This window comes from Zonotrichia albicollis, chromosome 2 (assembly GCF_047830755.1).
Source record: "Zonotrichia albicollis isolate bZonAlb1 chromosome 2, bZonAlb1.hap1, whole genome shotgun sequence".
In the NCBI taxonomy this organism is placed as follows: domain Eukaryota; kingdom Metazoa; phylum Chordata; class Aves; order Passeriformes; family Passerellidae; genus Zonotrichia; species Zonotrichia albicollis.
The window spans coordinates 98,268,386-98,293,342 of record NC_133820.1 but is presented as its reverse complement, the minus strand read 5'-3'; the positions used below and the strand labels follow the sequence as shown (position 1 = coordinate 98,293,342).

The 24,957-nt window shown below is 41.6% G+C and overlaps 1 protein-coding gene across 1 annotated transcript in view; it reads left to right on the top strand.

Moving 5' to 3' along the window:
* CNGA3 (cyclic nucleotide gated channel subunit alpha 3) overlaps positions 1–21,658 on the top strand; it is a 46,602-nt gene extending 24,944 nt beyond the window's left edge. Inside the window, exons 5-11 of the mRNA XM_074535758.1 lie at positions 467–598; positions 4,221–4,337; positions 5,782–5,961; positions 11,288–11,419; positions 13,466–13,573; positions 14,453–14,559; positions 17,751–21,658. Of these exons, the coding sequence (XP_074391859.1) occupies positions 498–598; positions 4,221–4,337; positions 5,782–5,961; positions 11,288–11,419; positions 13,466–13,573; positions 14,453–14,559; positions 17,751–19,156 (2,151 nt within the window). The 5' untranslated portion in view covers positions 467–497 and the 3' untranslated portion in view covers positions 19,157–21,658. The remainder of the gene's footprint in view (positions 1–466; positions 599–4,220; positions 4,338–5,781; positions 5,962–11,287; positions 11,420–13,465; positions 13,574–14,452; positions 14,560–17,750) is intronic.
* The last annotated feature ends 3,299 nt before the right edge of the window (positions 21,659–24,957 follow it).

The following is a 24,957-nucleotide window of genomic DNA, read 5'->3' as shown; positions in this document are numbered from 1 at the left end:
TTCTGCTTGGTTAATATGGATTTTTGGAGTAAAAGTCTTAATCATAAAATAGATAAAATGAGCACAGGGAAATCAATCTAAAGTGGAATAGGTTGTTCTAGCACATGTATTACCTGGCTTTTTTTAGTTGACTTTCTTACTAACCTTCTTTTAATGACATTTTAAATGCAATTTCACTATGGATAATAGCTATGACAGTGTAGGTAGTCCGTAAAGCCCAGAGACTAAAAGAATATGATGTCATGTAACCCTTTTGCTTTGGTCATGATGAATTTTTACTAACACTTTTTCTTCTGTCTACTGCAAATAAATTGAGAAACACATGTCATATGTGTGTGTAAATATCACACACCGTCCTTCAAATGGTTGAAATTGCTTTTTGCTGTTCAACTGTTTTAATAAAGAACTCTTTTTGAGTACTGAGCACATTCCTTTTGAAGCCTTCATATTTTTTTTCCCGTTTCAGCTGTCATTTAGATGTTGATATGTAAAGCAAAATGGCAAAAATCAACACCCAGCACTCCTACCCTGGTGTACACAGCCTATCGGTCAGAGCTGCTGATGAAGATATCGAAAGGATTGAAAATGGCTATATCAGGTAATATTTTCCTTTCATCACAGTCAGAAGAACAGGTTGCTGCATAGTTTGTGGAACTCCTGTAGCTCTGGGAATGGCATGGAATATTATGGGAATATTGTGTTGTGGTATTGTTGGCCCAGTGCACTTTACAGACTTGACATCATCTATCCAAAGTATAGAAGAGACAGACACAGGGAGGTTGCACTAACTCATCTGTGTGGTGACTCATTTCTTAAGTCACCACACAGATAGCACACAGGGTCTATGCTTTCAACAAGGTATGTAGGATATGGGCAAGAAAAAGATCCTTTGAGCACCATACAGTGAGAAGCCTTGGGAACGTTTGGTTTTCTTAAAGCAGCCTCTGCAAATTGCCTAGTTCCTGTGATAGGGAAAATCTGTAGTGTATAAAGAGTATCATCATTTTTGTGCTGGATTTTTGGAGTGTCCCACTGTACAGAGGAAATGTAATAGTTTCTTTACATTCACCTTTCTCTAGTTTTGATAGTTTCAAAGTGGCTGTTCGAAACATGCCAGTGAGCTTGCACTTACCTGTTGCACAGTAGGAGTCATTCATCTAGACTGGGCAAAGCCTGCTGGGCCTGTGGAAAGATGCCTGATGATCCATAGCATCTCTAAAGGCTGGAAAAAGTTTTCTGCTTTTGGCTTGTTACCGCCAACCACCTCCTCTATGTGGATCTTGTCAGGCTGTCTCTTGCTGTTCAAATGCACACCCAGACCAGAGCTCCCAGAATCCTGATGGGCTGATGGGACTCCCTTTGTTATGGTGATTTTTGGATTGCATGTCACTAGCAGCTGCTATGGATGCTCTGTTTGAATTGGTCCTTTATTTCTTTTTGCTTTGCTTTCATGGTACCTTCTGTCACATAGATGTACCTACAGTAGTGAAAATGGGTCTGATTTGTTCTGCACAGTAAGGTTTTTTTGTTGTTGTTGCACTACTCCATGGTTTCCTTAGGGAGATTTAAAAAAGCCCTGTCCCTTTCCCTCCATTAACAGTGATGTGTTAGAAAAAGTGAAAACACAGATTGAAATGAGCCTCTTCCTTTCCTTTTTTTAGTGTCCTATTTGTAGTGGATGTCAGTGATTGGCGGCTCACAGAAGGGAATTACTGGCTGGGATGTGAGGGGGGGTTATAAGGGTTTAAATGTAGAATTAAATCCCTACGGTCATCTGCAATTTCAGAGGCAATGACTTTGACAGATAGAGGGACTGAAATATGAATTGCACTTTATCATCATGGTGATGGTCTTGAAGAGTAATTTTTTTGAAAGGAACATTTGATATTACCAGCATTAATTGCAGGACTTCATAGATGGGTAAGAAGATACAGTCTTGCTCTGTAAAAGAGATCTCCTATTTAAGATTTTTGGGTTCTTGAAATGAGTGCTGCTAAGTATATACAATAACTTCATAATACCATTAAAAATTTTGTTGGTTTTTTATTTAATTTTTTAAAAAAATTTTTTAGACTCTATTACTGGAAGATGAATTTAAATTCAGATTTGCTTTAGAATATGTCTGTACCCAAAGACAGAAGCCATCCATGATTTTAGGTTTTCTCTCTCTTACATCAAAATCCACAACTATTAGATGTTGGGAAGAAAAGCACATTTGCTAGAGTAGCAGCATTTCTTCTTTGCCTTTGCTTTCCTCCAGCTCCTATTTGCTGTAGTTCAACAGAGCAATTAAACACATTACTTAGTTCTTAATAAAGTCTGTGGGTGTTAAATTTATGCTTAATGCTAAGGATGTGCTTAAGCACTTTTCTGCTGTGGAATGAGGCGTCACCAAGACAAAGCATTCACTGCAGCACTTAACAGAAAGCTGCTACTGATCTTTAAAATGCTGTGCTCGTTTTTGCTGCAGTGATTCATGTTCCCATAGTCTTACTCTGTAGTGTGTTGTAAAGTTGGTTCATTTTGTTAAAACAAAAATAAAAAAACCCCAAAAATAACAAACGAATCTCCATTTTTAAAACCCAGCCTCTGTATAGAAACAGCTCAAATAGGAGAGGCAGCACATCAGCTTATATACACAGGTTGGCTGTCTAAAGTTGGAAGTAGGATTCAGCTGTGCTCTGTAGACATCTGGATTTCAGTGTCTTTATGTGAGCAGGTGCCTGCATTCCTGCTGTCCTGAGTGGAGATGTAGTCAGTACTGGTGGTCAGCAGCACCCAGGGAGCTGCTCAGCTTACCCTCAAACTCAGAAACTCTCCAGGCTCCTTTGGCTCTCTTGATTATGAGAGGTATTTAGTTGCCTGAAATAGGCATCTAATGCTATTTGCGATACTACAGAGTATTTGTAGCATTTAGCTGGCACTAGTGGATGTGAGGAGAGAGCTGTGTGCTCTGGAGAAGTCCAATAAAGTATTCTGAGGTGTTACAGATTGTACCAGACTCTATTCTGAAGCAGCTGAATCAAGCCCTGAGATGGCCATTGGTTGTAATGGGAACTTAGATACTTCTTAGGCACTGCCATTAACAATATTAGAATTTATTGCTAAGATCACACAAAATGTATATTACTCGGTAGACGGGAATAAAATACTTAAAGCCAGCCATGGTAGTGCAGTCTAAAACACTAACTAGTCCAGTATCCTTTCTCCAGCAGGTCTGTAGGCAATTTCTTCAGGAAATACTAAAAAAGGTGGACAAACTCTACTATTCTCTCAGCATTCAGCTCAAGAGAGTTCTTGGGCTGAGTGTGGGCTCTGTGAATCTGGTAATCTGTGATGAATGCCTGTGCCATGAGTTTGTTCATTGTCCCTTAGAAGGACGTTAACTTTGGCAACCACAATATTCTCAGCACTGGCAACATAAACTAGGTTATAAAAGTTTTTCAATACTAAATGGTGTTTTTTTAATAGAGGAGAAGTAGAAAACAGTTAACAAGTTGAGAATCCTGGGACTGTCAGGATCTATTTTTGCATTGTTCTTTGGGTAGAAATAATAATGTTTTAATTCTTTGTTTGTTAGTTTCTGAGCTGTGAGTGTACATAAAATTGAGCTGCTGATTATTCTTTTGTGGGCATTCACAATGCTGCTGCCAACTCTTATGAAGATACTGCAAGTATCATTTTTGTCAGTGTTTTCCTGGCAGCACAGATTAACAGACCCATGTGAGAGTTCTTGTTTCCATTACAAAGGGGGAAGAAAGTGATTCTTAATGGATGTAAAAAAGTCTTGTAAAAGTGAATACTAAAGACTGAAAAACACAGAGGAAACCAAGGAGTACTATAAAAAAATCTGGAGTGAACCCTCATAAAGTCCAGCTTCCAGTGAAGTCAATTTCAAAACTCTGTTTCTGAAAGATGAGGCTAAAATTTAATCTTCTTTTTCCTGAAATGCTGATTTTTTAAGTGCTAATAAGTTGTCTTTAGTTTCTGAGCTTGCTGGAATATGTGGCAGAGCCTCCACTGACTTCAGTTCATATTGGATGGCCCCAGAAGAATAGGAGCCCAGGCTTAGCAACAAGGTTATCAAATGCTGTATTACTAGGGAGAGGGCAATGTGCTGGACTGTTTCCTTATGCAGTGGTGGAGAGAACCAGATGGGGGAAAGTCTGGTGAAGGCTGCATGGAATTCTTAAAAAAAAAAAAAAAAATTGTTTTTGCAGAGCCCATTCATTTCGTGAGGATGCATCTTCAGAACTGCAGGGAGTCATTTCTGTGGAGGGAGGACATGTACCTGAGTCCCAGGCGAGCTCTTTCACTGGCAGGGGAGCAATGGCAAGGTAACATAATAACTAATAGAATGTTAACTAACTAATAGAATTTCCAGTATTAATTCAATTTGCTGGAAAAGACTGGTCACAATTTGGAGGTAAAGAAAGAAGAGCCATCACTTTCCAAAGAAAGTGGATGGAGTCCAGCTGAAGACTGTCTCTAAGAAGTAACAGAAGTTGCATTTGACCTTGATTCATCACTTACTAATAGAAGTCTTAGAATCTGAGAGAGGCTGACTAAGCCCAAAGAAATTTTTCAAATATAAAAGAATAAATAATTTTTACATAACTGTATCTGAAAATACATTAATGCCTGGGAAATGCATGAAGTGAGGCCAGGCTGTAAAATAAATGGGTAAGTGTTTGGTTCAGGCTGATAGCTGATGCAGTGTTTGTTTCCTATCAAATAAAACATAATGATTGTCTCCTTTTGGTAGATGGCTCTGGAAAGGGAGGAGACAGGGCATCTTTGTGTTTCAGTTTTTAGAATCCAGTTATGTTTATAATGGATTTGGAGCCCTAGTCAGCAAGATTGAAGCTGAACATTGTCTTAAATTGTTTGTATTACTGGGACTTAAGTGAAAACCTGAAGTGGAGGTTCAAAACTTTATTGTGTCTGCTTTGTGTCTGAGACAGCAGGGCTCTGCCTTCAGATACCATTGTTCCACATAACACAGACCACAGTTTCTTTAAGCACAGTGTATTTCAAAGAGCAAAGAAAAAATTACTGTAAAACTGGTAAAATAAAGAATATTGTTCAATTTTCATCATTTTGGATAGTGGAGAATAAACTGGGATTTTCCTGCTTGGTTTTCAGATAATGACATCACTACATGTAGATTACAAAGTCTTCAAAAAGTTGAGTTTAGATGAGAAAAGATTATAGTTGTGTGTTTTGTGTAAACATAATGCACATGAATATATAAATTCATACTGAGAGCTTCCTTTTTTAATCTTTGTTTATAATTTCTTTACCTTTTTTCATGATAGATCAGATGATGTGTGTGTAGCTACAGTTAGGTATGCTCTGAATATACAGGGAAGTTTGTGATGTAATGTAACCATGAATGCCTAGCAATTTAAATATTAGGGTAACACAGCATGACTCTTGAATGGAAATTCTCAAGGATCTAAAAAACCTGCATCTGATGGACTTCACTGAGTATCTCACTTTGAGATGCAAAGGTCCCCACTCAGCAAGAATATTCTGTTGCTCCTGCAGTGGGGATACAGTAGAATAGGAACTGATATGTGAGGTATTTTCCTAATCCAGTGCAGAAGGTGATCTACAAAATTGTGGCAAGTGACTGGGTTCATACTGTTACTCCATTAAGTTTAATTTCATCACAGGTAGAGATGTGGAGAAGAATCTTGGCTGGTGTTTGTGGGGATGTTTTAAGGCACCTCCTGTTTCTGCCTGGTTCAGTCCATTTTGTGTGTGTGCTCCGTGCAGGCTGTCCCGGTTTGTGCTGTCTGTGAGGTCCTGGGCCACGAGGCACTCGCGCCGTGAGGACCAAAGGCCCGACTCTTTCCTGGAGCGCATCCGGGGCCCAGAGCTCGTGGAGGTGTCCACCAGGCAGAGCAACATCCGCTCCTTCCTGGGCGCCCGGGAGCGGCCCGGGGCAGCCAGCAGGTAAGAGGACTTGTTTGTACTTGAAATGGCTGAGGTTATCATGTTTTCTTGGTGATTAGGATGTAAGTTGTATTTTAAGTAGAGAGTAAGGAGCTTAGCGTGGAAGATGAACAGAGTATCTAATGCTGCCCAGGAATCTTCACATAACTAAAGTATTGCACTTTCAACAGATTTTCTTTCTCAAAGACGCTGTGACAAAAATCTTGAGGTAAAGGATTTTTGATCATGCAGAGTGATTTCTCAGAACTAGAATTTTACCACATGCAGCTTGACATTGCTAAACTGCTTTCTGCTGAGGAGAATGCAATTTCTATCTCAAGATTCTAAGATGTTTCTACTTTTGGCTTTTCAGTATCTTAATGTACATTATCTGCAAGTGTTAGGAAACTCCAAAGAAGCAGTTGTGCAAAATGTGTAATTGCTTTGTTATATTTACTCAGAAGTCCATCTGATAACATTACAGAAAGCTTCTGAAATGACAAAATCATTTGGATGCTGACTTCAGTTATTAGCACATACACAGTCTTTGGTGTGGAAGGCAGGTTCAGTCTTAATTTTTTTTCAGTAAAATGAAAGTGAAACCTTTATGTGTTTACAGTTCTTTGACTTGATGACTTATTATTACTCTATAAATGTATAATACAGTGTTTTAAATTTAACTCCATCTAAAATGGGAAAATGAAATCCCAAGACAAAAGCTGTCTTTCTGTTTGGCATTAGGCTTTGAAACAGAGACTCCTATATTTTTTTGCATAATTAAAGACTGGTAGGTAAGCAAGTAATTAGTTTCATAAACCTCAGTAAGCAATTCAGATTAAAGCAACAACCTTTGAATATCTGTGCATTACGCAGGTTGCTCTGATTTGTTGTAGTCCAGCACAGCCTTATTATCTTCACTTGATCTGCTTCTTAAAATTTCATCTCAAGAGCACATTTTATTGAATTAGCCAGACTGTTGCCTGATTTCTCAGGTGTCTGCATCAGTAACATCTGCAGATGGCAAGTAATTAGAGAGGAAAACATTGATCATAGGCCGACAAACCTCTGCATAAGGCTATTTGAAATTAATTTGAGGGCACCCATCCTTGCCTTCTCAGTTTTATGCTGTTGGACAGGAATTCTCAGTTGTTGGATCATGAAGGCTTAATTCTGCAGCAATGGGTAAGTATGCTCATTACTTATCCACAAGCCTTGACACTGCATCTGTGAAGAGGACTTGGAAGGATTGAAGAAAGCTTGAAATAGTAGCCCAATGAGTACAGGGCTAAAAATAGTGAGGTGCATCTTGCCATGCACTAATACGCCTAAGAACAGGCTTCAGACATCAGATGTGGTCACAAATGTGTATGGCAGGCACATGACAGAAAGGAACTGGTGCCTTGAAGCAGTTATGCAAAGGGGCTTATTACAACAGTCAAAATTGACCTTGCTAATCTTATCAGTGCCTATGTGAGAAGCTCGTGAGTCCGTCTGTCATGTCGGCAAACACGTGTGTGAAACACCAGCAGCCTTTACTGACACTCTTTAATGTGTTTTATTTAACTTGCTTGCAGTCACTGGCCCTTGGCCAGGTTCAATGTCAACTTCAGCAACAACACTAATGAAGAGTAAGTACTGTTAACTCCAAAGACCTTTCTACCACCAGCACCTTCTCTTTTTCCCTATCCAGCTTAGTAACATTTGTAGTATAAACTCCTTAGTTCTTGCTAAGCCTTTCCTAAGAGTATAGTTTTATTATAGAGAAAGGTCTAGTTTTCTTAGTATGAAAAGCATCCTTTGTGCTCCCTGTGAACTTCTTTTTGTCTGAAGTTACCCCTTCCTCTTGAGGAGTGAATTTGACTAAGCATTTAGTCCCTACCTTCTGTAGTTCAGCTGGCTGATTTTACTGCATTACCAATTGATGCATTCATTTTTCAGTTTTTAAGTGAGATTCATGTGTAAATTTTCTAATAGTGGTTTCCCTCTTTTAACACACTGGTCCCTTTTTGCAAATCAAGTGTCCCAAAAGTTTCAGGTTGTCAAATGAGAAGTGGATACTGATGAGGGCACCAAAACACATTTATATGTCTGTCTTTTAAAAGTGTGTGTTTCAGTTCAGCAGGTACTGTTGTCTTAGAGAGAGTGACAGACACCATAATAAGGCTGGTATTGCCACAGAGTGTCTGATAGAAGCTGTCCTTTTGAGTTTATTTCATATAATTGACAAGTTATTTCACAGTGTTACACCAAAGAGAATTTTTTTAAACAATGTGTAGAGCTCCTGTAATTTAAAATCACCCAACATCAATTTTTCTTGCTTGTCTTAGACCACAGCAATCTGAAGACATATCTGCTCTTTAGTATCCAGCAGCAGATATGTTCTCATGCATAATGATAGTAGGTTTTTTTCATTGCTTCCCAGATGAAAACAAAACAAATAAAAGTAATCAGTACATCTTTTGATTGTGTCAGAAACACTTCTAGAAAACTCTTGGTTTTTTTTTTTTCTCCAAATAATTCCATCACGGGCAAGTTTAAACTGTACATTTTAACTGATGCTGCAAAACCTTTTCGCACACAGCTGCGCAAGAGATCTTCCTTCTCCTAAAGCAACTTTTTGGTTTGGTTTGCGTAACTTTTATTCAAAAGGAAAATCTGTGTGCAGTGAACAGTGACAGAAATACGCAGGTTTTTCTTTAGACTGATATAGAAGAAGTGCTATAAGCTTGGAGCCAAGCCTGCTAGATGGAGCCCGGAGGACTGGTTAGGACAGAAATACTTCTGCCTTACTCTGTTTCTGACAGTGACTCAGGTACCTTGGGCAGAACTTTCATCCTTTCACCGTTTCATTATTTTTAAATGAAGACAAGACCTGTCTGTCTACCTGCCCAACAGTCTGAAACATACTTGATTTGCAAAGTACTTGACAGATGAGAAATGCAAATATTTGAGTCACTCAAAGACTATGACAGTGTTTTCAGAAGGGCTGATGAAGTAGATTTCTAAGTCTAAAGCTGCACACAGTTTAAAAACAGCATGGATTCTGCTGTGTTGGGATCAAAGAGGACAGACAAGTTGTTTTATTAGTTACTGGATTCCAGTTTACTCAGGGTTACTGGTAAAGAAGAAGAAATGTGGACTTTTCATTATGTTAAAGAGCTAAGTGTGCCATGTCTTGGGGAACTGTACGTGATGCTTTCAAGTCTTTGATTATGGCCAACCTTTTCCTCTGAGCAATTTCCAATCAGACTGCAAGTAGATGTGAATATGATAAATTGGGAGTTACCATAACAGAAAAATAAACAGAGGCAACATGAATGGAAGAAACTAATTTACAAAAGGTACCTGTAGTTGACAGATGAGTTTGTAGGAGAACTCAGGCCAGGGATAAATAGGTGCTATTTTTAAAAAATAAGGAAAAATTAGATACTCTGTGAAATAAAGTTTTTTCATTTTTAAAAAATAAAACACAAACATAGGAGGGAGTTGGAATTGTCAAAATTGTGAAATTGTCCCTCCAAAGTTCACCACCACTGAGACTTTTTGGCTGATTCTCAATCTCAGCCTACTTTTCCCTGCATAACAGGATCCAGAAATGTACAGGCAGGCCTACCCTTTGAAAATTCTACTTATTGGTAATTCTTCCTTTCTGGTAAGAATGCCAGGCATTTGAAGTATTGAGGATCTACATTAATGCTAACAACAGCAACTGAGCATTTCCCTTTAGATCAGACACCATGCATGGTAATCTGAAGTGAAATCCTTACATGTTTTTTAAACAGGAAGGAGTTTTGGGGGCAGATTGGAAAATGAAGAGGTGAAGTTCTCGACAGTCAGTCCAGAGAAATAAATTCTTGAGAAGCAGTTCCCACTGCTGTGTAGGAATCATCTTTGGTAAATGACAAACTCTTCCTTTGATTTGAGATGCAAGTAGAAATAGAAGATCAGTCAAGCCAAAGGTTCTTTTCCCCTCCAGTTCTGCTCCCTTTTACTGTGTAATTTTGAAGGTGTCAGTGGTGTTGGTCAGCTTGGTAGGTATTTCCCTGGATGTGGCAGAGTGTGGGATCTTGGCATTTTTTAGCAAATGAGTCTTGGCTTTTCCAAAGTACACTGTGGTGGTGCATCACTGTGGAAATGTTTAAGTGCAAGGACTGGAACAGGTGCTCATTGCTGATTGGTGAAAGCCGCTACTATCTTAAAATTGGTGTCTGTCATCTCCTTTGGAGCGCTTCTTTCTCCCTGTATCAAGCACTTTCCTAGATGTGACTGCCATTCACAGCACAGAGCTTTCTGTCTGAGCAGTATGAACAGGTGTGCACAGAAAGCACATATCCTGCAAGCAGAACTGTTACACGCTCTGTCCTTGCTGTGGGGTGTTGCTCCTATTAAACTAATTTATCCTTTCTTGACACCAGTGCAAAGGGAGCCTCGGACCCACTCTTGGCAGTTCAGAGGAGAAAACAGAGCTCCCATGGGAGCAGGAATCCATGGCTTTCAATCAAACCAGACATTATGTGTGGAGAATTTTGTGATCCACATACACTGTAGTGTGAGGAACACTCTTAGGCTTTTCTGTCTGGGGGGGGATGTTTTCTGCTTCAAGGACTAGAAGTGTTCAAATAAAAAAGAAGGAGATCTCGGATCATGGATTTTCTGCTTGTGCAAGTGAGCACCAATCTTCACAACACATTGCATGATTGATGACCAAGGCATGTAGCAGATCTAGCTTTAGGTATTGTCAGAATCTTGTGAAAGATGTTAACTTCCTGTAGGTTTGAAAAGTATTTGTGGGCCTGTCTGCCTGAGTTAACATATTTTAGGACTCTTATGTTCAGACAAACCTTAGAATGGGACAATTGAGATCCAGAGGCAATTAATGAATTAAAATTTTTCTGGTTTTAAAGAACCATGAGAGGAGATTCATCCTGATTTTTTGTAATTACTATGAAAGCTTCAGACAGTCACATTGAGGTTTTAGCTGTGCAAAGAACGCTGACAGTTTGTTAAACCATTTCACATTCTGTCATCATTTGCTAGGTTTCTTTTTAAGAAGCCTGGGTTCTTAAGAGTCAGTCAAACTGAAAGCATTACTTAAAATCAGCCTGGTACACTGATGTCTGAAAAGGTCAAGAAGCTGTGGGTGACTAATGCAGAGAATCAGCCAGCTGGTTACCTGATGTGATGGTGTGGTGGTGTCAGGGTGAGAGGTCTCAGCCTGAGAACCCTTTTTTCCAGTTGGATCCCTGTCCTATTCTGTCTGGAGTTTAGAATAGTTCCCAAACCTCCACCCTCTCCCTTTACTGTTCAGTATTGGTAATACTGCTAAGCCTTGCATTATGTTGTACAGCAAAAAGGAAGAAAAGAAAGAGGTTAAAGAGGAGAAAAAAGAGGAAAAGAAAGAGGAGAAAAAAGAGGACAAAAAAGAGGAAAAGAAAGATGACAAAAAAGATGACAAAAAAGATGATAAAAAAAAGGAAGAGTAAGTATAAAGAATGAATGTGTGATTGTAGCACGTCTCTTACACTACAAAACATGATATAGCATTTCATTATGTTACAATTGTTCTATACACTGCAGATTCTTAGCCTGTCAAATCTTTAATACATTTTCCCCTTTGGGAAGGTTTCAGTTGCTCGGCAAAGTTGTATCTTAGAGACCTTTATTTAGGTCTTTGAGAAACAGCTGCCTATGTCAGTATAAGGGAATTGAACTACCTCTGGTCACTTTGAACTGACGATCACTTTTCAATTATGACAACACTTTAGGACAGCAGCCTGCTTTGCAGAGCTGCAGACTTTTCCTTGTTCCAGAATTTCCATAATGATTCAGAGCAGATGAACCAAAAGTCTGGTTCATCTTACCATGTAGAAATATCTTACATGAAGAAAATTAAAGGTTTGCTAATAAGTTTACTTATTTCACTGACTAGTTATTTAATTACTTAATATAGTGCAGTTCATTGCTAGTGATCACTAAATTTGTTTCTGTTAGTTAAGGGATGGTGTATTTCTGCAACAAAATGGGGTAATTTGAATGCTTTTGACATAAATGGATCGTGTTGTTGCTTTGTTCCCCTGAAGCTGACCCAAATGCAGTGCAATTTACTATTACCAGTGATTAAAAGTAATGATGATGGCAGATAAAGAGAGAATGCATTTGAGTGCATTTCACAGTTAAGGAGTATGTTACAGGAATATACTCTAGGTTTATATGTACGTATGTGGTGCTATAGAGACATGAGGGTATTCCAAATGGAATCTGATGGATTCCAAGATCTTTATTAATCAAAGCTTTTAATTTTTTTTCCAATTACAAAGCCTTTGTTCTAAACAGTCTCTTTTGTCTTTAATTACTATGTAGTGAAAGTGTGAGCTTTGCAGTAGCCAAGAGTGTTTTAATACATTTTCTCAAAGAAAATTGATGTTTTAATGTGTACAAGGTAGTATACTCTGATGTATAACGGCCATATTTCATGGTCACCAGTTTTGAGGTGGTGATCAGTTTTCTAGAAGAAATGGTTTAAAATCAGTAGTGAAGATAGTAAAGTAAATACATTTTAGATTAAAGCTTCTTCTTTTACTCACATTTCTGGATATTCAGCTGACAGCAATGGCAATGTCAGAAATACACACAGATTTGAAATAAATTACCATTATATTTTAATATATTTGCATTTTTGGAGATTAGGAAAAGTCCCACAAATACGTATTCAGGCATTGCCTTGCCACATATTCTGCACATTATTATACAGTCCACATATCACAGTTTTACAGTTGAATTAATTTTGCAGCTGTGGACCTCAAATCCACTGATTACAAGCCTAATTGCTCTCTATTCCATATTAACCTTTCTCATGCTGGAAGTGGGCACTTCTGAGCATATCCTGTGCCATTAGCCATGCTGTTCTTCAAATCTTTACATTCCAGGCCTGTATGCTTCCTTTAGCATCACTTCCTTGTTGTGAGGCTGAGCCAGGACTGTGAATGTTTGAAATTTGCCTTTGACAGACATATTTCAGCTCTAGTCACACACACTGTATGTGCATATGCACACAGAGTTTCTTGTACAGACATGTATTTGAATACATACATGTTTTACTTGTTCAAATGTGTGCTTATACAGTCATTTCCATAATAGAATTTGCTAAAAATCAATAATTAGCCTGCAAAGGAAGGCTCTTTCTCTAGCAATGAAATGTAACCTTCTAATCTGAGTGACAATAAGAAATATTTAACAATTAAGGGTTTTTTCAGTGTGGGGCTTAATACAGAAGGCTGTGGGTTTCAGCCTGGGAGATATGAATGTCTGTGTTTTCTTTCCACTCTTACTTTTTCCAAAGCTGTGTCAAACAAAGTAGAGCTTGTCAGATGGGATGCCTGGTATCTCATCTGCACTGCCTGCATGGATGCATTCTCTTCTTGGGCAGCTGTGAGTTCATGGTGAAATGAGCAGCCTCAAGAAGAGGGAAATCCAGCAGGTTGCTTTCTTTAATTTCCAGAGTAAATCTGCATGTTTTACTTTCCAGGCAGAAAAAGGAGGTATTTGTGATAGATCCTTCAAGCAATCTGTACTACAACTGGCTGACTGTAATTGCAGCACCCGTGTTCTATAACTGGTGTATGCTAGTGTGCAGGTATGGATTGAAGTTAATAACAATTTTACATTTCAATCATTATCTTTCCTATGTAAATCACCCTCTTACCTCCCTGCAGTATCTTTTGAGTGACTTGCCTAGAAGATTTACAGTTCATACCCCATTAGGGATGTATGATATGCCTACCACTGGGAATAGATTGCCAGTGTTTGTTTTTTTTTCCTTTTTGTCTAAAAGCAGGTGGGTGTAGCTTGCAGTGAGTGTCCTCACGAGCGCTGGTGTGGCCTTTGTGTGCCACCTGCCGGCTGAGCTGTGTCCTGGCCACTGCAGCCCAGGGCTCTGCCAGGGATGAGGGCTTCCCACCTCCCAGGAGAGAACAGAAAGGAGGGATGTGGGCAGTGGTGGGGCCTCTCAAATTCATATAATACATCTTTTGGATGCTCGAAGGGCAGGAAGATGTAACTCAAGTATTTGTTTTCCATAGTAGAATATAGAAATCAGTTTCAGTGAAAGTGATGGTGAGCTGAAGAAAGAAAGGGTTTCCTTACACTGTGTAAGATGGTAGGGAGAGATGAGGATGGCTTGCCACTGAGAAACAAATCTTTTATTTGGGAATTATCTTCATGGAGATATGTATCCCGTGAAATCTGGTGCACTTTTAATTGGAGGGATATGTGTAATCCTGCATAACTGGGGCATTTATGTGTTTGAGTTTATTCCTGTCCAGAATACCTTTGAATTCTGAAAGATCTTGGTGTCTGTTTGGACATAGCTCCAGTGTGCAGATGTCTGCACAGGAAGATATTCTGTAATATTTTGGGAACAGAAATGTGCACTAACATGCTGCTAGGGCATGTAATGCAAGTACTCTGCTTATGCAGTTGGTGTAATTATTTTTTTTAATTTTTGTTTCTTTAGAGCCTGCTTTGATGAGCTACAAATGGACCATATTAAAATGTGGCTGTTCTTGGATTATCTCTCTGATATTATCTATGTTTTTGACATGTTCGTCAGGTTCAGAACAGGTGAGTCTTTCTGGGATTTGTTTTCTAATACTGCATGTATTTAAAGGCTGGAAACAAAATTCCCCTGTGGGGTGTTTCCACTGTAATGTCCTGTCAGAGTGCAACAGTGGAGGCTTTTGGAAGATGAAGTGTCTGATCAGCTTCGATTTTCTAAGGCCATACTTTCCAACACTTGCTCTTCACTTGTCTCTGAGTTCAGTTCTGTCAGTAATAGGCATGCCAGATGCTGAGTGCATAGCTGTGTGGGGAAGGGACAATAGGGCACCTGGGGCAGGAAACCAACTGCACCCCACAAATGCTGTTTTCTTTACTAAGCAGTGCAGCATCCTGCTCAGAAGTGGTTATTGAATTGGTCAAGTGCAAGACCTGGCGCCTGTCCCAGCTTTCAGTCTGTGCTCCTATGCCTGGAACCGGCAGTGTGATCCCTTTGCCACCATCTGCCACCCTCTGTGCTTCCTGCAGGCTCTGCGAGGTCCTGGCAGGGTTTCCCACTGCCTGGTGATGGGACAGGGTTAATCCAGGAACCTGTGCTTAGGTCCTGCCTTCCTGGAGGAAGTGTGAGCCCAGAGGATTTGTGAGGGCTGTGCCATGCTATGTGTGAAGTGATTCTCGTCAACTTCTTGTAGTGTTTCTGTAATCCAGCAGGCTGAGAGTCCAGCCTTAAAATGGTATCTGTTTTAAACTGAGCAAGGTCACAATATAATATGATATAGGCCTAAGCAATGGCATACAGTGATCCATGTCACCAAGCTACTGAATAGTCCTCAATGCACTTTGGTGCTTGCACTTTGGTCCATGCCAGAGAGCACCCAGTTTCTGGGGACAGCGAGGAGGACAGCAGAGGTTGGGTGTTTTTGGAGGGGCCTGGGAAAACTTACATGTAAATAGAAGCTGTCATGGTAGCTGGTCTGGGGCCAGAAAGCATCTCCTGTCTCATTCTCTTCACTGGTACAGACACAGCTTCAAAACGTCCCTTCAAAGGGTCCAAAACAACTGATAATTTAAAAGTGAGAGTTATTTTAGATCTTTCATTTTAACATCTTACCCATTTTTATCTATTTATTTATTTAAAGTTGTGCTGACAGCTTGATGTTAATTATGGCCTGTGAGAAGTTGTAAACATAATTACAAGATGGGCTAAAAATACTCTCATGTGGGAAGCACACAACCCATGGCAAGCCAAATTCTTAAACTTAGCAAGTACTTTGTTCAACAGGAAAGTCAGTTTCAGGTACCAGCCAAAATCACAAGAGTGCTGTGTTTGGGGCAGGATGGGGAGGGGTGTTCATCTTCTTTATGCAGTTAAAATGTCAGCTATGCCAGCTAAATTTACCTTCTGCAGTTATGTCTGTTAATGTAATAGGAAAGAACAGAGCAGAAATTATGCATGTCCAGGCAAAGCAAGTTATAAATTTCCATGGGCTGTCCTGATAATGATTATATGGCTGTTAAAACCTGACTGGAATTCAAATTTTCAGGCCTGGCTTGCAACTGCAGAATTGCTGGAGCTGTCTCCCAAATGCTTCAGTGCAGGTGTCAGCTGTAGTTCCAGGCACTCCAAGAAAGAAGTTGCTTCTTTTAGGTGGCAAAAATCTTTGTCAGCTCTCTTAACAGTTCCTTCTGGCTCTGCCTTTGCCTGCTGCCTTTTCATGTGAGTCCACAAGGCCCATCTTCCCTGGGGATGGAGGTCCTGGAAGCCTTTGGGGAAGAGTGAGACTTTGCTGTCTGAGGGCAGGGTCTGCCTTGGAACTGAGATCTAGGTGGCCTCACGACTTCTCTGATCAGCAGCTTCTCCATGGTGCATTTCTGTCTAGCTGCAGAGCCAGTTGAACTGCATTTCACCTGGTTGGTGACTGTGCATTGTGAAACAGAAAATATTCATGTCTCAGCAGCTGGTTGTGTTTAGCATACCCTGTGTTCTAATGCTTTCAGAAGATTTTACTGTAAGACTTCAGTTCTATAAGAGAACAAAAAGCCAAGAGATTTTATCTCCTTTCAGGAGGAAGGTGTTTTCAAAGTTATTTTTCATAACTGTGTATCAGAAATTGATCAGTCTGGCCAGCTTTTCTGTTTAGTTGTACAACCAAAGGGCATATTTGACCTGCTTTTTCAGCAGTGTTCTGGGAGGCAGCACATGCATGGCACAGGAACTACTTCCATTAGTAATCGCTGTTAGTTTGCAGATCCAAAGCCAGATACACACAAATAGATGTGGCATTTTCAGATGAACCACACATTCCAGAAATACCGTGCTGTGTAGGGCACAAAGAAATGCAGCTTGGTGTTCCTCAGCAGAGGCTTCCCTGAGAAAGCTGTAGGTGCCTTGTACATTGCTAAGGGGTTAGTAAAATGTGATAATCCAGGATACACCAGGAATGTTTTGTTTTTTTCTCAGTGGACATTTTCTCCGGAGTGGCCCAGTGGGCCGACAGTTAGATATCTTCAATTGCAGCAAGTATTTGATATCTATCAATTATACAGGCTGTTCCTTGTAGAACATTTTTAATGCCCTCAGAGGCACAAAAGAGCTGTGCTCTTGTCTCTCACTGCAGTTTATATCTATTTGTAATTTTTTTAAATCTAATACTTTTCAAAGTCTTTGGAATGAAGAAATTTTGATGTGTGAAAGTCTGCTTAGTAGCTCTCTCACTAGAAATACAAAGTGCAAACCAAGGAAAATCACATCAGCTTTAACACTGGACACAAGAAGAAAAGCATGATTTAGGGAGGGGGATGACTGCATTTCTTCATCTCAAGGGTATCTATATTGTTTGAAAAAGGCTTCCAACAATCTATTGTGCCTACTTATTCTTGGTATTTATTTTAAAATATTCCACTGCTATTTTATATACACTTGCTTAACTTTAGTTATGACTCAGGCCAATGATTCATGAAAAATTAGACACTTGAATATCCCTCTTTTTTTTGCAAAGATACTTAAAAAGATACAGCTGTCGCAGGAAGGAGTAGAAGGCCTCAGGGAGCACTGTGGTGATAATAGAATCATTGTTCTTAGTCATTATATATTAGCTTTGAAAGCTGATTGAAATATTTAAATATGCAATTAAATGACCTCAGTATCTGTAGGCATAACAGTAAAAATTTTAACTTTCTTAAGCCTGAAATGTTAAGTTACTCACTACTGTTGATGGTATTTTTATTCTAATGTAAAATCTTTTTATTCTCTGAAGGCTTCCTTGAACAAGGCTTGCTAGTTCAGGATGAGAAGAAGTTACGAGAACATTATACCAAAACTGTGCAGTTCAAACTGGACGTGCTGTCTCTTGTGCCAACAGACCTGGCATATATCAAGCTTGGTTTGAACTACCCCGAGCTCCGGTTTAACCGCCTGCTGAGGATCGCTCGGCTCTTTGAGTTTTTTGATCGTACTGAGACCAGGACAAATTATCCAAACATGTTCCGCATTGGCAATCTGGTGTTGTACATTCTCATCATCATCCACTGGAACGCCTGCATCTACTTTGCGATATCGAAGGTGATCGGGTTCGGAAGCGACACCTGGGTGTATCCCAACGTGTCTGTGCCGGAGTACGCGCGCCTGTCCCGGAAGTACATTTACAGTCTGTACTGGTCAACGCTGACGCTGACCACCATCGGGGAGACACCGCCCCCGGTGAAGGATGAGGAATATCTCTTCGTGGTCATCGACTTCCTGGTGGGCGTGCTCATCTTCGCCACCATTGTCGGGAACGTCGGCTCTATGATTTCCAACATGAATGCTTCCAGGGCAGAGTTCCAGGCCAAAGTGGATTCCATTAAACAGTACATGCAGTTCCGAAAGGTGACTAAGGATTTGGAAGCCAGGGTTATTAAGTGGTTTGATTACCTCTGGACCAACAAGAAAACGGTAGATGAGAAGGAAGTTCTCAAAAATCTGCCTGACAAGTTGAAGGCTGAAATTGCCATCAACGTCCATTTGGACACGCTGAGGAAAGTGCGTATATTCCAGGATTGTGAAGCTGGACTTCTCATTGAGCTGGTGCTGAAACTGAAACCTACGGTCTTCAGTCCTGGTGACTACATTTGCAAAAAAGGAGATATTGGAAGAGAAATGTACATTATTAAAGAGGGAAAATTGGCTGTGGTGGCGGATGATGGTATAACCCAATTTGTAGTCCTAAGCGATGGCAGCTACTTTGGTGAAATCAGCATCCTAAACATCAAAGGTAGCAAATCTGGCAACAGGAGGACAGCCAACATTAGGAGTATTGGTTATTCTGATTTGTTCTGCTTGTCTAAGGATGATTTAATGGAAGCCCTCACAGAATATCCAGATGCCAAAAAGGCTCTGGAAGAGAAAGGACGTCAAATTCTGATGAAAGACAATTTAATAGATGAGGAGGCAGCAAAAGCGGGAGCTGACCCAAAAGACTTGGAAGAAAAAATAGGACGACTTGAAGTAGCTCTGGATACGCTGCAGACTAGGTTTGCAAGGCTCATGGCAGAATACACTGCATCTCAACAAAAGGTGAAACAGAGACTTGCCAGAGTAGAAACCCGAGTAAAAAAATACGGTAGTGGCAGCTTATCAATTGCAGAAGCAGAGGCTGAAAAACCTGAGGAGGAGAAAAAGTAATGGAGTATTTATATTTCCTCATTTATTGGAGAAGGTTGAAGCACTGAAAGCCATAAATGTATGTAAATATGTGTGTGCATACATAGACATAATTATTTTTATATGAACTCAAGAGAATGGTTTTTAGCATTTTTAACTGAAGCAGTATTTTCTTGTAAACAGAACACTGTCACCTTCTTCTTGGGGGGAGATTTGGTCCAGCACTTGGTACTTTTTTGTACTGAGAGTGGGCTTCTTACAAGTCATGCTCAGAATGTCTGCTGTGTTTGGTACCTGTAGGTCTTGACACATTGTCTCTTCCTGCACATCATGCGTTAAGAAGGCATTGTATTTGAAGTAGAAGAGATTAAATTTTTCCTTTTTAAGAGCTTAAAAAATGTTCATAGGGTACCCTGCTCTAACTTGCTACTTTAGTAGCTGATTAAATGCATGGATGGATGTCTGGGTTTCTCAAAATTTTTGTTCTTTCACAGTCTGTGCAGACAGTTGGACAACAGCTAAGCAGTGTCAGGTACCTGGCCATTGCAGTGCACCCTGCACGTGTCTGAAACAGCCGTGTGCTCGATGCTTTAGTGTGATTCTCTCTGATGAGCTGGGCTCTGCACAAAGGACCATGCTGACCGAGTAGCAGTGCTCATTCATGTCCCTTCTGGCAGGGTCTGTGACAGCCTTTGCTGCTCTGCAATTGCTTCGCCAGGGGAGAGAGCGGGGAATGCTCCCTTGTGGATTTTTAGCCCAGTTCCATCAGCACTGCTAAAACCCTTGCTTGGAAAGGAGTCCCCCTAAGGGTGATACAGTTTCACCAAACCTGGGAGGAGAAAAGAGGGCTCTGGTGTGTGCAGCTCCCCTGTGTAGGGTGCTGAGTGAACTCCCTGGCAAGTGGGCAGTCCCGAGGGACTGCCTGAGCTACTGAGAAATCCCATGGACTGGCAGGGCAGGCTGTCACTGCCTGCCAGGCAGCTTGCTCCCACAACAGGTTTTCTGCAAGGCAAGGAGAACAAGCCCTGTGATGCAAAGTCATTCTGGTCACTTAGGCCTATGTTTTCTTCCTTTTTATTTTTTCTGAGGATGTCTACTCCATCTCCCTGTGCTGTTTGCTGCCATCTTTTCTCCAAAGTAGTTGTCACACTACCTTGTTTCTATTAGTTGGGGAGAATGCAGAAGGTACTAGCTTTCATTTTTTGCTGTACAGTATTTTGCTGTCATGCAACTTCCCCAATGTTACTTTAATCCTCCTGTATCTCACTGGCTTTTGGAAAGTGTGGAATAGCAGAGGCTGTTCAGCATTTATGGCGTGGGATCCTCCAGTGGCATTAGGTATTACTATGGGCAGTGCTCTGACTTTAGTTGTCCTCAGGCCTGAGTTATGACAGCATCTGGGATCAATGGCCGGTTGGAAAATTGGTGAGGAGCCCGCTGAGAAGAGGGTGGTTTAACTGGGTGACAGCGGAATGAAAAGTGACAGTTTTGCTAAACTGAGTACAACTGCTTAGAGTAAGTCCTCGTCTCCAGGCAAGCAGCTGTTCCCTTCTATTGACACTTTTGAGCCTGGTGAGGGAGACAAATCTGTCAGTGATTAAAGAATGGAGCTTTGCCAGCAACTCTGGCAAAGGGACAACTGGGTGGTAATGTCCACACATGGCCCTTGTCTAAACTCCTGTTAGTGTTAGCCTAGAAGCCAGCTATGCTTATGGATCTTCCCTAGATTGGGCTTAACCTCTATTATCAATATATCCACTGATTGTAATAAGTAGTTTGGAAAACAGTCAGTGTCTCTTTGTGGCCAGTGGCACTCAGGAGTATTGGTTCATCAGCTGAATCTTGGCCTTATCTTCTTTAAGGGCTTGAGAGAAACAGGGGAGCTCTGAGAGGCTGTTTTTGGCAGGGTGTAGTGCCCTTGGTCCCACCCAGGGGCAGGCAGGGCTGCAATGGAGCTGGGCTCACTGCAGGGTGCCCCTGTGAGCGCAGCCAGGGCTGTCACAGGCTGCTCAACTTCCCCTTGTGACAGAGCCGGGTACCACACTCGCCTTGGCTGACACTCACTGGTGTGACTCAAACCACATGTATGTGGTAGGAGTTTCATGCATATTGACATGTTCTCCATCATTCTCTGTAAATACCCAACAGAGCACAGCTGTTCCAGCCCACTAGGTATGTATGAGTAAAACTGTTCAAAGTACCCTTTATACCAAATTTATACCTGTTTAAAAACCCTAAAAACCACAGGACTGCATCTTTACCTGGTGGATCAGAACAGCCTCATCTATCAGTTAAATACATGTTTGCTTTTCCCTTTCCGTGCCTCTTGATCTGGTTTTCATACACCAGAAAAAGAGCATTTTGATGCTATTGGCTTCAGTCACTCTGAAACATACAGCTTCTGGCATGATGAAATCACATCCTTTGGCATCTTTCATCTCTGTAAGATGTTTTTTTCCTCTTCTTTAATGTGGCTAAAGCATGTACATTAAAATATTTTGAGTAATGTTCAAGCAAATCTGTGTGTTCTCTTACCCATGTCCCTCTAGATTTTAGTGTTTCAGACAGACTTTGATCACATCACCATTACATGGCCTGGAAAATTGCTAGCTGGAACAGAGATCTGAAGTGACAGAAAGCTGTGTGGGAATGGTGTCTCCCCTCACTACAGGGCAGCTGGCACACAGCTTTGACACCATCCCTGTGTTTGCAGGTACCACACAGGCACAAGAGCCTGACCATTATGCCACTGCCCAAGGGGTTCCAGGTCCCATGGGGCACAGAGCCTGCCAGGCTGCTGCCACCTGTCTCCTGCCTTCCCTTCCCAGCTCCAGGCAGGGTGGCACAGCAGGGACAGTGGCTTGTCTAGCAGAAATAAGCGTGTGCAGCTTTCTGCTGCTTGCACACAGGTCACACAGGTACCAAAAACTGCCTGGCACAGACTGGGCTGGGCTGGTTTTTTAACCCTGCCACAAGAGAAAGCAAGGCACAGGGCAGTGCTTACAGAGCATTTGAACATCGGCCTGAATCTAGAAATAGCTTTAATGGCCACAGCACTTACTTCACATGGGCCTAGGCAGGTAGCCGTGGGTGGCACTGCTGCTCCAAACTGCCTGTGCTGAGTGAGACACCAGATGGGCAAAGTCTGAGAGGTTTGAACATCTGCTGAACATGCAAAAGGAGAGGAGAGGTGGTGGAGTGGCACACCATGCTCCAGCTGCTGCTTGGAGCAAGCTTTTCCAGGGAAAGGGCCTGAAGCTGTGGACCCTGTACCCTGACAGCAAATGATTTCAGCCTTGCTCCTCTCTGAAGTTCTCTCAGGGCTTTTCCCATCCTTTTACCCTTATCCCCTATTATTTTAATTTACAGTTTTTACAGCAGAAAACTGCCCTGGCAAATTCAATGAACTGGACTTCAGAAGCAGAAGTAACTTGCTTCAGAAGCAAAACACCTCATGTATTTGTACAGCCAAGGATTGGGGTTTTCTTTACAGTGCAGTTCTTTCTTCAAAAACAGCTCAGGGAAAGTACAGTCATGCTTTTAAAACTCTTCAAGGCATTGGATTCAGAGTTTCATTCCTGCCAAATCTTTTTTAATGTACAGTAAGGGCTCTACTTTACATTAGAAACCAAACTGCTCGTTGTCCTTGCCCCCACAAAAGCATTGGTGCTTTCTCTGAGCTGCTCCGTGTGTTGGTGGCTTTGAAAGACACACTTGTGTCTGTATCACTGCTGGCACCAAGGATGAGACATTCACAGGCCAAACCTGGCCAGGCTGTCCAGTGAGGTGACACAGGCAGACTAAAGGAGAGCTACTCTTCACCCTCAAGACCTGCAAGATGACAGCATTTGCTCTTGGCTTCAAGGTTCCCCAGCTCTTCTATTAATGTTTCCAACCTGGAACAAACAGAATGAATCAAACCCTTCTCTACATAATTCATTATTTGCAAAAACATCTCATGTATCCCTGAGAGCAAAACGAATTATGCACTAAATGGATCTGGCAACTGTACAGGCACTTTAAAGCACAAGATTTCAGCTGTGGCAGCTTTCCTGAGGGAAACCATCAATCTGGGACTCCCCTCTCCTCCCCAGTCCCATTCATAGCCCAGAGCATGAGAAGGGTGCCTGAGGGGGGAAAACCACACAAGCTCTGAGGAACAAGCTCTAGGGTGAAGATGGTCAGGCCTTTTGTTTCTGAAATTCAGATTTTGCAATCATTTCCAGCTCACAAGGGCTGAGGCTTGCTGCTGCCAGCTGCTCTTGCAGCCTCACTGCAGCAGATACAGTTCTGCTGGTCTGTGTTGGCAATCCTCCCCCTTCCACACCCTAGGAGCAAAGGGAGGAGGAAAGGCTTGCACTCTTTAAGCTGTTATTTAAGGATGAACACAAACATTAGCTTTACTCCAGAAGCAGCAGCAGTTCTCACAGATTGCCTTCATCAGGAGCTGGGAGATCACCTGGGCTCCTGCTGGGAGAGTGCAGGTTGCAGTGCCAATGGCTCAGCTTCCATGGGCTGTCTTCCCAAGCGGCTGAGGACACTGGCCAGCTCTAACAGAGACCTCTCTTATTTGTACAGGTAAATCAGGGGTAGAGTACTAAAACCAGAAGTGCAGAAACATGGAAGGAATTTACTAATGGATGCTATTCCATTTTTCTTTCCTTAGCATTTGTGGTGCCTGGTACCAGCCTTCGTGTAAGAGGGCAACTAAAGAACACTAACATGGAAAATAAGGGAAATCATGGCTGTATTCTAAAACAATGGGCAGCTTGATAAAGAACTTATAATTTCTCTGCTTTTTAATATGTAATTTCTTTAGCTTTCTGACAAGTAAAAAACCCCACACCATTCTGTTCTTACAGCCAACAGTAACAGCCCCTCATTGTCCTGGAAGGGGAACCACCTCCACGTGGTCACAGGAGCAGGCCCTTCAGGTGAGTAGCATGGCAAGAACCCATGGGCACTACTTGCCTTTCCAGAGAAGGAGACAGAGAAGCACAAAACCTTTTTTTTTTTTGTGTAGCCTGCCGCCAGGTCTGATGAATCAATCCAACCATGCTGTAAAGATCTACTCTTTTTAGGAGAACCAATTGCCATCAAAGTACAAAAATTTCACTTGCAGAGTAGTGCAGATGATTAACCCAGCTTCCTGCAGTGGGATTCCCACTGTTACCAGATTATTGTAGATTTAGGCTGTTTTAAGCAAGTCCTTAGGCTGCTTGTTTACAGGGCCAATGTTTGGCATAGGAAACCTTCTCTTACAGCAGCAGCTTTGGGTACTATCAGTGAAGGAAATGATCCAGAGGTGTGAATTTTAAGTTCTGACTACTGAAAACCCAATGCCTCATCTCCTAGCAATAAAAGCTGCCTCTGACCACACTTGCATCAAGGTTAGGAAAAAAGCTTATGTCTGGCAGCACAAAGCTGCAGAGCTTTTCTAGCAAAGCACCTCATGCCTTTCCAAACACATTGGTTGCCTCCACAGCTCATTTAGCCTGCCAGCCACAGCCAGGCTTGGTTCACAGATGCATGGTTCAGTCTGAGCAGTGACAGCACAGGGAAGGCTCATGGCTCAAGGCAGATTGACAAAGGAGCTGTCCCAGGCAGAAACACTTTCAATTCAAGGCTTCAAGGCTGGCAGTTTAATTGCCATAGCCTGGCAGCACCAGCTGTGAGCACCGGCAGCCCAAGAAGGGTAAGTGTGGTGAGGAAGAAGAGGAGCAAAAGCAGAGCCATGCAGCACCTCCAGCAGCTGTGCAGTCCAAAACTGCAGCCAGCCCGGAGCAGGGTGACAGATGTGCTGGACAAGGGAGACACCCCAA